Genomic DNA, 15,937 nt, shown 5'->3' with positions numbered 1-15,937 from the left:
ATGTGGCTCAGTTGGTTGACCATTGTCCCTTCAGCTGAAAGGTCGCCAGTTCAGTTCCAGGCAGGGTGCAACCCAGCCTGGGTTGCAGGTTCAGTAGGGCAGCCAGTCTTTTTCACATTGATGTTTCTCCCCCTTTTTCTCTCTCCCTTCCCCTCTTTCTAAAATCAAAAATAAAATATTTTTTAAAAAGGGGTCTGGGAAGATCATATTTTTTTGAATGTTCCTAGAAACCTGGCTTCCTGAGCAAATCTTAGTTGATTTTCACAATCCCTATGCATCCTATTTTGGGTAGGGTGAATTTCATTGCTGGGAAGGTCTTCACTATAATAAAAGTAACAAGAGTGCCCCTGCTGTAGAGTGCTCTTTTCCAAAACCACGTTCTCCTGGACTTTTTAAATGGAAGTTTCTCAGCTTCCTCATTACTGCCTCTAGGAACAGACTTCTTTGGGCTATTTGGGAGTCCCCTATTTAAATTTCAAGAACACTAAGGACTGCAGCAGCTTAAGGAGCTAAGACATAAGGGGAGAAAAAAAAGGAAGTTACATTTCTTGAATTCCTACTGTATGCTTGCTTTATTCAACATTATTTCTCATCAGGAAAAGGAAAAATAAAGGCTAACATTAATATAGCATTTGCCATGCTGTCAAGTACCATTTTAAGAATTTATTCCTCATACCCTGGCTGGTGTGTCTCAGTGGATTGAGTGCTGGCCTGCAAACCAAAGGGTCCCCAGCTCGATTCCCAGTCAAGGGCACGTGCCTGGATTGTGGGCCAGGTCCCCAGTAGGGGGTGCTCGAGGGGCAATCACACACTGATGTTTCCCTCTCTTTCTCCCTCCCTTCCCCTTCCTAAAAATAAATAAATAAATAAATCTTTAAAAAAAGAATTTATTCCTCATAAGAACCTTATGTGGTATGTACAAATATCCCTATTTTACAGATGGGGAAATACACAGAGAGCTTGAGTAATTTGTCCGAGGTCACACAGCCAGTAAGTGGGAATCAGACAGCCTGGCTCCAGAGTCTGCGTGTTTAACCCCTAAGCTACATGCCATGTCTTCTCAACAAGGGGTGGTTGTGAGGGTTAAATGAGGTAAAGGTGCCTGGCACAGTTCATGGTCCAGAGCTACTCAGTATAAGAAAACGTATTCTGTGCAAGTACTCTGGTTTGGAGGCTTTTCCCCCAGGTGCCACTGAGGGGCAGTATTGCCATTCAGTTGGTTTTCTTTGTGCCTCCACATCGGTACAAAACCCTTTTGTCCTTCAAGCCTTACACTTTCTAGCATCCTCTTTACATTTACTATTTGTGTGTACTATCACCCTCTTTGGGTAATGAATGTATCAGCCCTACATCTCTCTCCCCAAGGTCTTTGCAGACTTGGACACCCACCTTATGGACTTCCCTTCCTGTTCAACTCCCATTGTTATTCTGGATGTTTTTAGCGTGTAAAAGGGTGATCTATTCTCTAAATATATGGTTCATTCATTCATTCTTTAACTCAAGCATTTATTCCACACTTAATGAACACTTGTGTTGGGCACTTAGCTAGGCTCTGGGAAAAAAATTAATAGCATGATTTCTGCTTCTGAGAAAGTTATAGTGTAGTAGGGGCAATAGACACAAATTAAAAAGTATAATTAAGTGTTATAGATGCATTTGTAAACCAACAGTCTATTCGCATCAGCATTTTCCTTAAGACTTGGATAAAATTGGTACAGGGAACACAGGCACAAAAGTGCAAATGGCATGGCACTTTCAGGAAACTGCCAATGGTTTCATATGGATAGAGCTCAGACTACAACGGAAGGCATAGTGAGAGATGGAGCTAAGAGGCAAGCCATGGCCAGAGCATTTCATGTCAAGCATTTCATTTCCAACAAGCATAGAAATAAAAATTATTCATTTTTTGCTTTTATTCAACTTTGGTTAAAATTAAAATATTGATCATATTAATATTTGATGAGAAATCTTGGGAATAAATAATCTTGTTGAAAGAAGAAATTGAACATTTGCAGTAATCCAGTGCTGGTTATTTTCCTCCTGGATAAGATAAGAGAGAGAAGATTAGGGAATAAGTTCTATTGATACAAGAGCATAATAAACATGGAGACTATCTAGGTGGGGCCCATGGCATATTTAAGTTAAATTATATTAGGTTTTGTCTCTTGTTATCATAAACTACTGAAAAAGCAATAAAGAGCACCATCATATTTGTTTAATGCCTAAGTTTTAGTTTGATCTCATAGGAACGTTTCTTGTAATTACAGTCAATGATCACCACAAAGCTAATAAAGCATGTATTATAGTACATTGCAATTGTTCTTTAATCTATATAATGAATTTGATGTATGAAACTGAATTTTTACACCTAAGTTATCAATTAACTGACCAGATTTTTGATAAGTAACCTGCCAGTATACATATTGTGTAGGTTCTCTTGTTAGTCATAAAGCGACATACTCTTTGGGCCTAGCTTTCTCCTTGCAGACTGCTTAAAATAAAGGATGGCAGGTCCACATCAGAATACAACATTAAACCTTGTTCCTCCACAGGAATTTGGATTTGTCTGAAGACAGTGAGGAGCTTAGAAGGCTTTTAAGTAGGGGAGAAACATAATCAAAGTTGTGTTTTAGAAATAAACTCTGGAGCCCTGTGGAGAGAGCAACCAGAGGTAATTGTAGGAAATTGTTGCTGGAATTCAGGTGACAAATACTAGTGCCTGAACTAAAGCAGTAAAGTGGAGATGGAGGGGTGTGGGTGGATTGGGTGGACATAACTGGCTTGATGGAGAATTAATATCAATTGGATGTTAGGGAATGAGAAAGTTGCCTAAGAGGATTTCCCAGGGTTTCCATTTGAGCAATTGGATGGAAGGGGGTTTGTCTGGCACCTAGTGGGTACTCATTAAAGTTGTTGGGTATCTACTGAATACATGTAGGGATAGGAAATAACATGGAAATAAGGAGGAGGATCAGATTGCAGTGAATCATCATTATTTCAGTTTTGAAAAGTTGGGTTTGAGTTACTGCTATAATACCCTCTACCTGCCCTTTGCTTTTCTCCCATAGCCCTCATCACAGTGTGTAATTATTTATTTACTTGTGAGTGTATATATATTTAATGTGTATTTTCCCTACTAAAATGTTAAATTCTAAGAGTTCACATATCATGTCTACTTTACTCACCTCTAGTATCTACAGTAACTAGTATAGGACCTAGCAAATAGTAGTGTGGGGAGCAAAAATTGCCACCCAAAATATGTCTCTGGCATGAGGATAAATTCAGGATGATTATTTTTAAGAAACAGAAGACTCAGTAAGTTTTTAAAATCTTCCTCTTAACTGCCTAAAAGAATTTAGATAAAGGGCCTATTCCTGGAATAGAGCTACCACCAGAGATATCTACAAAGAGTGTGTAGATATTCTTTGTAGGCTAGGTGCGGTGGGGGAGACTTGAGGACCTTAGAGACCAGAGCCTGCTTCGAGCCCCATGGTCTCTGCAGGGTCCAGCAAACATTTGTTTATCAGACGTTTACTTTTTCATCTCTATTTGAATTACCTTCTTCCTCTTTGAAGTCATAAACTACTACCCTCTTTTCCTTAGCTCAAGATGGCTCACAAGCCTCAACTGCCCAATTTTTCCTTGGTGCCCCCCACCCCATATTCTTGTGGAGCCCTCGTGTGTATAAAATTATATTGGATTTTTTTCCCGTTAACCTGTGACATGCTAATTTAATTCTTAGACTAGCCAGAAGAACCTAGATGGGTAGAGGAAAATTTCTTCCTCTCCGACAGTAGGGGCTCTATATTTATGGAATGAATAGATGAACCCAGGTGGAAGATGTCCAGTAGGCAGTTGGATATGAGGATCTGGATCTTGGAGAGATCTAGACTGAAGGCAGAGATTTGCAAGTCATTAGCACCAGGATCAGGGTTGAAGCTGACAGTGACTGAAGTCTTAAACAGGGAGGGGTGTACAGTGAGAAGAAGGGTCAGACTAAAGCTCTTTAAAAAAAAAAAAACAAATTTTTATTGTCTATATAGATAGATAGATATAGATATAGCTATATCTATCTCTATATAAAATTCCCCACAAAAGATGCTATTCTCTCATTTCCCCATCTTCTTTCTCTTCAACATCCCTGATATAAAGGACATTATTACACCTTATTAAAACTTCACCCAGATGTACATACAGTGCTCCATCTATGTATTCTTGTGTTTGCAAGCTACATGTTCATATAGCCATCTACAGATACCAGGTAGCCTTCGTACTCCATTCCCCACTTAAGTTTCTCCATTACTTGTTTTCCTGTTAATCCATTGAGGAAAGGTTTGGGATTGAGAGGTAAACTTAATCTTGACCAAGAGCAAATGCTGCAAGGCTACTTGCCACTAACCCAGCTGTCGTCTGTCCCTCTTCACTGGAGTACTTACAGCAGAGAGGCAGACTAGAACTCTTAAATGTATTAACTTTAAAAAGTGGGTAGAAGAAAAAATATAGGGTAGAAGAGAAGCTAGCAAAGGACAATGAGAATGAATAGGAATAGAAGCAGAGGGAGAGCCTAGGAGAGAATGAATTCGTAGGAGCCAAGGGAGGAGAGAGTTGTGAAAGGGGGCTGAAGGATTCTGATACCACTTCCAGTGTGTGGGGGGCTGGCATTTCCCCACACACCCTAACCAGTTCTTCAGACAACATCTGGGTATCCTACAATTCAACTCAATTCTGACACTCTCCACCTAGAGATAGCATCAGATCCCACAGGTTAAGGATGCAGTCCCATAAGAATGTCCCCCAACCCCCTGTGTTTGATTAATTTGCTAGAGGAGCTCACAGAACTCAGGAAACCTATTTACTCACTACCAATTAGTTACAAAGTATATTACAGGATATGAATCAACAGCCAGATGAAGAGATACAAAGGGCAAGGTATGTGGAAAGGAGTGAGGAACTTCCATGCCCTCTCCAGATTCTTCTTGAATCTCCATGTGTTCACCAACCCAGAAGCTCTCTGAACTTTCTCCTTTTGGTTTTTATGGAGCCTTCATTACACAGGCACGACAGACTAAATCATTGGCCAATGGTTATTGAATTCAATCTCTGGACCTCTTCTCTTCACTGGAGGTCTGGGGGGTAGGACTGAAATTTCTAACCCTCTATTAATGATTGGTTCCTTTGGCAAACAGCCCTCATCCTTAAGTGCTTTCCAAAAGTTACCTCGTTAACATAAACACAGCCTGGTGAAAAGGGCTTGTTATGAATAACAAGACACTCATTTCACCTCTATGATTCTGAAATGATTTCAGAAACTGAGGACAAAAGGAAAACTATTGTAACAAAAGATACTCCCATTGCCCTTGCCCCTCAGGAAATCCCAAAGGCTTTGGCAGCTATGAGCCAGGAATGTGGAGAAAGACTGAATAAATATGAAAAATGTATTTTGACCATCTGAATGACCAAATATACATTTCTCATAAATCACAATATCGCATACTGATATATGCTACAATATGGATGAACTTTGAATATTTTATGCCAAATGAAAGAAAGCCAGTTACAAAAGGCCACATACTGTGTTATGAGAAGGCCACGTATTTCCAGTTATGTGAAATGTTCAGAATAGGCAAACCCATAGATGTAGAGAGTAGATTACCGTAGTGGTTGCCGGAAGCAAGGGGGGAGGGAAGGATGGTAAGCGATTGCAAAGGAGTACAGGGTTTCTTTTCAGGGTGATGAAAGTTTCTCAAACTAAATAATCTGTTTATATACTAAAACCCACTGAGTTGTACACTGTTCAAGGGTGAATTGTGTGAAAATTAATAAACAAATCTCATTTAAAATGGAGTCAGGAGTCTAGAAGAGAGCACTGGCACACACCTGTCACCAACACACACCACTGACCCCAACAGGAAGAAACTTCCCTTGCATCTTCCAAAGGAAGTCATACCACATTCCTACCTCAGCAGAAGGAAGATCGCTCCTTTCCCAGTAACAGCTCTGCCAATGGGAGACTGCCATAATTCAGCCAATGAAAAGTCACTATACTTTGCATTTTCATTTTCTGCCGATGGACTCTTTGTTTACAACAGCCCCTCTGAAGTCCATAAAAGAACGTTCCTCTCCTTTGTTTTCCTGGACTTGTACATGTTTTGCCATTAGCCTCCATGTTCCAAATAACAATTCTTTGTTGTTCCAAAATAAACCCATTTTGCTGGAGAAATATCTGCCTGTTTGTTTAAGGTCAACAGTTGTGTGGCATGGTATCTGAATTATGTCTCATTAAAGCTGATATATATATATATATATATATATATATATAAAATATATAAAAAATATCCCGAAGCCTGGCTGCAGGGTTCAAAACACAAAGCAGCTCTAGCTCCCTTGGAAAGGTGTGCCAGCATTAAGGCTGAGAACCTCAGTTTGCAGCAGCTGATCTCAGGTTGGCAGTTGGAGTAGGCTCTGCTAGAATTAGCCTGCCTTCCCCCCTTCCCCAGTCAGCAGGAACTTTGCATACTAGTATTACAACTTAAATCAGGGGATGGGCATTGAAGGGCACAGGAAACTCTTTGGCTGGCCAAAGCAGTTCTTTTCTTTATTTCTGCTTTTTATTTTGTCTCTAATGTCTGATTATCCAGACGAGCAAGGATGACACTGGCAAGATCTGCCAACTTGGGCCAGGAGAGGAGCAGCACAGACCTTAACACAGAGGGAGGTGTTATGAAAGCAGTGCAGAAGGTGGTGGGGTCGGGAGCTATGGGGGAGGTCATCGGGGAGTGGGGGTGGGCAGCATGGAACAAAGGAGGGGGATGCTGACTAACAGGGATTCATGAAGTGCTTTCCAGTCTCCAGACTGGAATCTTCCTGAGTGAACTGTGTACGTGTGTGTTGGATCGGGTAGGAAATAAGGTCTGTTTGGAAAGAGGTCACGATTATGGTTATTTTCTTAAAAGATCCTTCAACTTTGATTCCTGAAAGAAATTTCACCATTACTATTTCTGTTTTTTTTATATTCACTCCTGTGAAATTGTTATGGGTGGGGAGAGAGAGGCCCTGGTCAAGAGGCTCTCTCCCCTGCCTTGGTTCTTGTCTCACTGGAAAGACGAGAGACAAACAGGGGAAATGAGATATGTAGTTTATTTATGAAACGCATATGAGCACAAAGCTGCAGGCAGGCACCTGGTTATTCTAAATGCCCCACATATAGAGGAAGGAAAGTTGTTAGTAAGTTTGTTTATACACTTGAGCAGAGGCTACACGTGAGTACTTAGCTAATCTAAGCACACCGACTATTGGGGTTTGGGGGTTATATACCTTAGCTGGCTTCTAGGTTTCCCCCTCCTTCCCCTTGGGAATAATGTACGGCTACAAAGGCTTTCTTTCTCAGTTAGTAAAAGTTCTTTGTCTTAGTGAAGTTGTTACAAAGGTCCCCTTTCCCAGCATAGGCCCCCCCCATTTCTCTTGTGCAGTTCCTGCTTGTGACGTTCAGAACACCTAGCATCTTAGTAAGATTGTTACAGAAACCTCTTTTCTCAGCATAGACTCAAGGACTCTCCCCTCCTCCTGTGCTATTTTGCTTGTAATGCCGGGGGCACTGGGCAATCTTATCAAAAAGAACTCAGGACTGCTGAGTTAATTGGTGAGACGTGTCTTCCTTTTGCTTCTAGCTTCCTGTATTAAGTTCTTTGTTAGATTGTAATGGCAAGGGCCCTGCCTTTATTTCCCCCCTGCCTGCTCATTCCTAGCTGCTAGCTAACATTTTAAGAACCCACTTGTAGCCCACCCCCCCTCAAGTGAATAGAACAAACTCACTAACTTACTAACCACTTTCTTTCCTCTATACGTGGGACATTTAGACTTGCCAGGTGCCTGCTTGCAGCTTTGTGCTTGTGTTTATTTCATAAATAAACTTGGTATCTCATTTCCACTGTACGTGTTTGTCTTTCGCTTGAATTTGAGACAAGAACCGAGGCAGGAGAGAGAGTCTCTTGACTCGGGTCTCTCTCTCCCCATCTGTAACAGAATTAGGGAAAGTATTGTTTAGAAGTTGGGAGTGATTTTACTTACAAATGGGAACCCCTGGTTATGCTTTGTAAATTGGGATTCTTGACTGTGGGGAAAATCAGCTTTCTTGGGTTTAATGCTGGTGAGGTAAGGTATGTAGTGAAATGACAGTTATTGATAAGGGGGGTTACAGGGACTGTCAAGGAATTAGTAAAACCAATTTCCAACAGATTAATGGCTTAGAACTGCAGAGACCAGCTTACCCAACATGGCACCTAATTTCACTTCATGGTTACCCCTATCCTCATTATATGCTCATTGTAATGTAATGGGGGACACTTCCCCTCCAAAAGGGGAGAGGTTTGAACTGTGCAAGCGTTCATTGCCCAGCACCTGGTCCCACTCGAGGGACTACAGTCATTAAAAAAACAAAAAGAAGAAGAAGCAGCAGCGTGCTAGAGTTGAGCAGGAGATTGGACGGAGGGACATAACATGGTGCACCTAAACGGTGTGCACTCTGAAACCCTGCTTCCCTGGCTGGTTGGACATGGGAGTCTCAAGCTCCCAGGCCATCAAGAGACTGTGTAGCCTGGGGAGGTTCCTGGGGCCCTGTCCTGTGCTCCGGGGCCTGCCTGGAGTGCAGCCAAATAGACTAGGGGAGGAGGCCCAGGCCCACAGACCCTGGATGCCACATGGCTAGGTGGAAAAACTCTGCACCCTTCCCCTGCACCAGAGGCCTGGAATCCGTCATGACCAGGACTGTAAGCATGCTTCAGCCACCTGCACCTTTCCCCAGGGAGGTGCTCTAAGAAAGGGGAGAGTGAATTCTGGGTGCAGCCTAGGGCTGGCCTGGCCTAGCAGAGGGTGGTAGGGCTTTGTTTTTCTGATTGTGCCTTATTTGCCAGGAAATGGGTTTTGGGGCAGAAACTGCCTGTCTTTATTTCAAATTGCATACTTAAAATTAAAAAATCCTTTTTTCTTTCCACTAAACTCTGCTTGGAGTCTTGCCTGATAGGTGGCAGGTGGTACAACCCCTTTTGGTAACAGTAGTACATTAGCATTCTATTAGCAATAATACACCTCATATAGCCCTCATTGGCTATGATACTGCCACTGCACAAAGCTTAATACATTAGCATTCTAGATGACACCTTCCCGCCCTGGCCGGGTAGCTCCATTGGTTAGAGCATCAACCCGATACATCAAGTTTGTGGGTTCAGTCTCCAATCAGGGCACATACAAGAATCAACCAATGAATGCATAAATGAGCGGAACAACAAATTGATGTTTCTCCCTCTCTCCTTTCTTCTCTCTCTAAATCAATAAATAAGAATTAAAAAAAAAATGACACACCCCTGCCACCATGACTGGAAATGGAGAGCACGTATAAGGACACAAAATGGCCATGGGGCTCTTCTGAAAAATCCTGAATATTGCTCCTTGTTATTGAAGGCCCTACCCCTGGGTTAAATGAGCCTCAAAATAAAGAAGTAAATCCCACTTGGGAGGGACTGCTCTGTCTGTGGAGTTTTTTTTACACATGTGGCTAGCAAACAATGGTTTAATAGTCCCATTATTTCTTTCCGCTTGTTACATTTTGAATCCTGTGGAGAACAGAGAAGAAGTAAAATCCAAAGGCAGTTAAACAAGAAGTGTTTGAAATCTGATATATATTTTCAAACAAGAATTCCTCAGGTAACATTTTTTCTTTCCTTTTGTGGAATCTTATATACTGATATGAAATGAGATGTGATATTAAAAACAGTGTTGGTATAAGGAATCAGCTGCTGGAGTATTTGCTAATTTTTCCCCCCCTTGGCAGAGGGCTTGAGTCAGCTTTTGGAATGAGGCTGAGACTGGATTGTGTTAAATTTTATTCTTGGACAAATATAGTATCTTCAAAAAGAGTTTGAGGTAACCTTATACAATCAGGTTATTAAAATGAAAACAGAAGTACAAAAAAATAGAAAATCAAAGTAATGAAAGAGAAGAGAGAAGAAAAAATGCTGCCTACAATGGCTAAGAGAATTATTATTATTATTATTTTTGTAATTGCAGGAAGAACTTCTTCTTTTATTATTTTTTTATTTTTATTTTTTAATTTTTACTGTTATTCAATTACAGTTGTATGCCTTTTCTCCCCATCCCTCCACCCCACCCCAGCTGAACCCACCTCCCTCCCCCACCTCCACCCTCCCCCTTGATTTTGTCCATGTGTCCTTTATAGTAGTTCCTGTAATCCCCTCTTCCCACTGTCCCCACCCCACTCCCCCCTGGCTATTGTTAGATTGTCCTTAACTTCAATGTCTCTGGTTATATTTTGTTTGCTTTTTTCTTCTGTTGATTATGTTCCAGTTAGAGGTGAGATCATATGGTATTTGTCCCTCACCACCTGGCTTATTTCACTTAGCATAATGCTCTCCAGTTCCATCCATGCTGTTGCAAAGGGTATGAGCTCCTTCTTTCTCTTTGCTGCGTAGAATTCCATTGTGTAAATATACCGAGAATTATTTTTATACCTTTCTTTCCTCTTTTCCTAGCCTCTCCTTCTCCCCCACCTCCCATACGTACATTGTCCCCATCACAAAAATAAATAACCTTCCTTTAGAAAAGAGCTCACTCTACAAAGTGGAGAGAGAAGGAAGGGAATCTCAAGCAGGAGTGGCCAGATGACCTCTGTAGTTCAGGTTGATAACCTCAGGACCAAGGCTCCAGGACAGAAGGAGCCAATGACTGTACTGTTGGTAAAGTAAAGGCTCAAGGGAAGCAATTACAGAGTGATGTTTGGACTTGAGCATTTCTAGCCCAAGGAGGTGGCTGAGTGAAGACACCTGCTAAGCAGAGCCCAGCCCTCAGTATTGCCCATCTCCCTGGAGGCTTCTCCCAGGCTTTCCCTTTACTTCTTCCAACTCCCTTCAGGTTGTTCTAGTTGTTCTGCCTGGGCACTGCTGGTGTGGGTTCATTTCCTGCTCCCTGCCCTTGTATAAACCTCATCGGCTATGATACTGCCGCTGTGCAAAACAATTAGCATTCTAAATGATACATCCTTGCCCTGGTTGGGTAGCTCAGTTGGTTAGAGCATCATCCCAATACATCAAGGTTGTGGCCAACACTAATCTTTTTGATAATAGCCATTCTAACAGGTGTGAGGTGATATTTCACCATTGTTTTGATATGAATTTCCCTGATGATTAGTGATGTTGTGCATCTCTTTATGTTCCTATTGGCCATTTATATGTCTTCTTTAGAAAAATATCTCTTCAGTTTCTCTGCCCACTTTTTTAACTGGATTATTTTTTATTGTATTGGATGGGTTCCTTATATATTTGTATTTTGGATATTAACTCCTTATTGCTTGTGTTTTTGGTACTATATCCATAAAATTGTCACCAAGACCAATGTCAAGGAATTTTTTCCTGTTTTCTTCAAGAAGTTTTAGTTTCAGGTCTTACATTTAAGCCTTTAATCCATTTTGAGTTAATATTTGTGAGTGGTGAGAATAGGGTCCAATTTTCTTCCCTTGGAAAAAAACTACCCTAGAAAGTGGGGAGAAAAGGAAGAGAATCTCAGGCTGGAGGATGGCCAGATGACCTCTACAGTTCACGTTGACCTCTACAGTTCACGTTGACCTCTACAGTTCACGTCAATCCCACTGAGCATAATGTTTTCGAGGTTCCAGAACAACACCATTCTTATATTCCCACTGACAGGGCATAAGGGGTCAGCACCTAACACAGTGCCTGACACATAGTGGGTATGCAATAATGTTTATTGAGTGTATGAATAACAAATTGTAAGATTTAGTCTACATTCTTCTGCATGCCATCTAAGGGCTTTCCTGATCAGGCCCTTACCTACCTTTCAAACATTGCCTCTCACTGCTCCATGGTTGATAGCTTTACAAACCTCTGTGCCTCCTCACGCCCCATTTCTACCGCTTGGGGTATGCTTCCCTTCCTTCTGCTTAGTGTGTTGAGCTTCTGTTCACCTCTAATGCTACCTCTTCCCTGACATCTTAGGCAAAAATAGGCACTTTCTGCATGTTCTTAATAATTTGTTTTTATTTTTATATCCCCCACCAGTTCTGTGAGCTCCTCAAGGATAGGTACTAGTTTCTTCTCATCTTTGTACCCTCAGCAATTACCCAGGGTTTGGTACAGAGTTGGTATTTAATAAATGTTTATTTCAATAAATAAGCAGAGGAAATAGCAAGCAGATTTCAGAAACAGAGTTTCCCAACTTGACTACAAGCTGACATCTGTGAGTTGGACTATAGTTGCATGGCCTAGAATTATCTGGTGAGAAGGTTATCCTTCCTCTGGTTGGCCACTGGGAACTGCTGAAGCAGGGTTTCATGAGTGTGGCTGGGCTTGAAAAAAATTAACCCAGCTGTGGTGCATAGAATGAACTGGAAGGTGGGAGACAAATTAGGAGGCTGTAAGCCAGGTGAGATGAACCTAGGTAAAAGTCAAGGTAGAATATAAGGAAGGGAAGAGATGTGAGAGACAATATTAAAGAATTTGTAGGGCTTGGAAAATGATTGAATATGAAGAGTGAGGGAGATGGAGGAGCCAAAGACAGGTCAAAGGCTTTGCCAGGCAGATGGTCAGGCTGAATAAGCCCAGACTTGATTTATACTTGATTTTCACTATATGTCATTGTGAAGTTAGACACTTTTTAAATATCTATAGAGAAGGAAAGAGTCTGTAAAAATACTTACAATATATCGTTTTGTAGTTGCTCCCTTCAAGAAAAAGAAAAATGATGCAGAGAATAGAACTGTGACATGTAACTCTAGTCAATCAATTGGACGCAATGACATCATTTTTTCAGTGTGTCAAAAACAAACAGGCTCTTCCGGAAGTGGTCATTGTTTATTCAATTCAATTATATACTGGACCAAAGCCCTGTAGTACATGTTGTGTCAGTTTTAAAGATGAATCAATCACAGAACTGCCCCGGGTGTACCAGTCTAGTTGGAGAACTGAGTTATGTGGAAGAGATATGAATAGATTGGTGTGGGAAAACAGACTTGCTGGTTGATGATTCAGAGAATTTATATGGAGGAAGTGTGATTGGCTAAGCCTTGCAGGACAGGTAGTATTTGACATGCAGAGATGAGCAAAGAGGACATTAAAGTCAAAGGGAATGGTGAGAACACAGACCTGGAGCGTGTAAAGAGCAGAGCACAAATAAATGGAGAGCAGAAAGCTCTTTGGTTTGGCTGGATCATAAGCTGTGTGAGTGGGCAGAACAGGGGAGATAAGGTTGAGGCCTGATCATGGAGGATCACATACACCCAAGAAGAACTAATGTTTCAGAGTTAGATTTTATTCAGTAAGTTAGATGCTTTTCAGGTAGTGAGATCAACAGAGCTGTGCTTTGGGAAAATTAACAAGACTGTGTCCAGGGCAAGAGACTGCCACTGTGGGGGGTATTGAGGGGGTCTATGACAAGACAGGAAAGAGGTACTGAGTGTTGAAGGCTTGAACTATGGATGTGGCCAAAGGAATGAAGAGGAGGGGACAGGTGCACCAGATACTAGAGAGCTAGACTTTCCAGCCTTGCCTCCTGAGGGAATGAATGGGGCAAGGAAGAAAAATATCACTGCCTTCATCTTAAAAAGTGATACAGATAGAAATTGGGAATACTAGAGGAGAAGCAGTTTTAAGAGAGAAGGTGATGGGTTCTGTCCTGGATATGTTGAGTATCTGGCTAAACATCTGGCTGGAGAATACTTAAGGAAATTAGAAATATAGGAGACAACCTTAGAAAATGGTCAGGTCAGAGGTATAGATTTGGGTAGCTGTGTGGAGGTGAGAGTTGAAGCCTTAAGAGGGAATGAGATTGGCAGGGAGAATTCTGGGACAGAACGTTGCCTTTAGGGTATGGGAGGGAAAGGAGGAGTGGAGGGGGAGAAAGGGAAGGGGCTGTGACAGAAGCGGAATCAGGAGAGTAGAGTATCTCAGAAGTGAAGGGAGGAAGGTGTTCCCAAATTGGGAAGTCAGAAGTATCAAATGATGGCTTCTGACTGTGAGAGGCAGGAGCTGAGGTGGGAAAAGTAGGCCAGGCCAGCCTATAAAAGTTCTTCCAGGGGAAGTAGTGTGGTGTTGTGGTTAGACACAAGGCTTCTTCAGGGAGATACCCTAGATTTGATCCTGTCTTTACTACTCACGATCTATTTGACCTTACACAATTCACTTAATTTTTACCTTAATATGTGCCTCAGTTTCCTCATTTGAAAAATGCACATAATAATTGTACATAACCCAAGAGGTTGTTGTGTGAGGATCACATGTGTATGTATGTGTTGCTTTGAACGGTGCCTGGCACAAGCTGAGCCCTACGTTGCTGTTCACTGTTATTATGTAGCAAGCTGAGGAGTTTTGACTTTGTCTTGTGGGTGACAGGGAGACATGGACCGGTTCCAATAAAGGCATGGCACGATCTGAAAGCAATCTCTTCCTGTACACAAGACTAAGTTGGAATCTGATAATCAGATAAAGTCACTTAAAATAAGAAAGTGCTAAATATTGCAGTGAGGTTTGAGGAGGAGGAGAGATAAAAGACCTTGAGAACTGGCTGCTAGAACCTTGGTGAGCTCTGAGATAGCTTCCAGAGAGGTATGGGAATGGAAGGTGGAGTATGAGGGGTTGGAGAACACATGGGTGGCTAGATAATGGGGTCCTGTGCATATGCTTCTTTAATATTTTGGACATATGGGGTAAGAGGGAGGATGGTCATGTAAGGGGTGGCTGGGTAGCATGGTCTCAGGAGGAGGAAAGTCAAAGGCAGCGGCATAGAGGACAATATAGAAATGTTTAGAGCAGAGATACCCTTAGTGGATGCAGAACCCTTGAAATGATGGGCAAAATGTTGGGTATAAATTAGAGTGTCCAAGTCATTGGTTTGAAAGTGAGGAGGATGGAGGTTGAGCTGATGGGGATTTGGGCAGGGAGGCGATATGTGAACTCATTTATGGAAGGAGAGATAGATGAACATGACGATGGGAGATTGAGAATGCTGGAAAAGATTTGGAACAGGTTTTTGGTGAGAAAACATAAGGGAGGAGTCAGAAGCAAACAGGTTTGCTTTATAACAGTGAACACCAGCTGAGACAGGATATCATTGCTTTGTTGTAGAAATAACTAGTTTGGTATTTGGCCTTTCTCTAGAACCACTTGGCAGCTGGCAACTAGAGAATGTATATGGTGAAGGCTTTGGGGTTCCAGTAAAGCACCCCTCAAATGGCAGGTGTAGGACCCAGGCTGAGTAAGGAGGTAAATGAAGCCATGAGAGGATGGCGATAATAGACAGATGCTGCAGAATGGGAGGGCACAGTGGGAGGAAAGATACTGGGAGAAGTGAGAGAAGGAGAGGAAGGGCCCTAAAGATATGAGGGGTTTGTGGTCGGAGAAGGCAGTTTCAGCTTTCAAGGTCTTTGCAGAAGGTCAGCTTTAAGAAATAATGAAGACCAAGATGGGGGTCAAGCCTGTAATAAGTAACAGAAGATCATAACTTAATGCATTGTGACTATGGAGGTGTTTTTCTAGGTTGTTTCAAAACTCATTAAAATAGCCCTGGTTGGTGTGGCTCAGTGGATTGAGTGCCAGCCTGCGAACCAAAGGGTTGCCAGTTTGATTCCCAGTCAGGGCTGCAGGCCCCCTCCCCATTTGGGGCGTGCAAGAGGCAACCACACACTGATGTCTCTCTCTTTCTTCCTCCCTTCTCCTCTCTCTGAATATAAATAAATAAAAACCGATTAAAATAAATTAACCAGGCAGCAATCTGTGGATGAGAAGTGAAGAGACTGACAATGTGGTGTGGGAGAGCTAAACATGCTTGGGTTGCAGGCCAAGTCCCCAGGTGGGGGCCTGGGGGCACGTGAGATGCAAGCAGTTGATGTCTCTCTCACACACTGATGTTCTCTTCC

General features: G+C 42.1%; 1 protein-coding gene across 1 annotated transcript; it reads right to left on the bottom strand.

Moving 5' to 3' along the window:
* Window positions 1-4,228: 4,228 nt before the first annotated feature.
* On the bottom strand, window positions 4,229-6,770 carry LOC139440820 (small nuclear ribonucleoprotein F-like). The gene is made up of 2 exons (XM_071221115.1): window positions 6,700-6,770; window positions 4,229-4,358 (listed from the first exon to the last, which is right to left on the bottom strand). The coding sequence occupies exons 1-2, from the start codon at window positions 6,768-6,770 to the stop codon at window positions 4,229-4,231; spliced, it is 201 nt and encodes a 66-aa protein (XP_071077216.1).
* Between the last annotated feature and the right edge of the window lie 9,167 nt (window positions 6,771-15,937).

Source organism: Desmodus rotundus, chromosome 3, assembly GCF_022682495.2.
Source record: "Desmodus rotundus isolate HL8 chromosome 3, HLdesRot8A.1, whole genome shotgun sequence".
Taxonomy (NCBI): domain Eukaryota; kingdom Metazoa; phylum Chordata; class Mammalia; order Chiroptera; family Phyllostomidae; genus Desmodus; species Desmodus rotundus.
This window is presented reverse-complemented; position numbering and strand designations above follow the sequence as displayed.

Coding starts and splice junctions, on each gene's coding strand:
- LOC139440820 (XM_071221115.1), bottom strand. CDS start 6,770: ATGACCTCCCCCATAGCTCCCGACCCCACCACCTTCTGCACTGCTTTC. Junction 4,359..6,699: donor ACACCTCCCTCTGTGTTAAG/GTCTGTGCTGCT, acceptor CTCTTGGTCAAG/ATTAAGTTTACCTCTCAATC.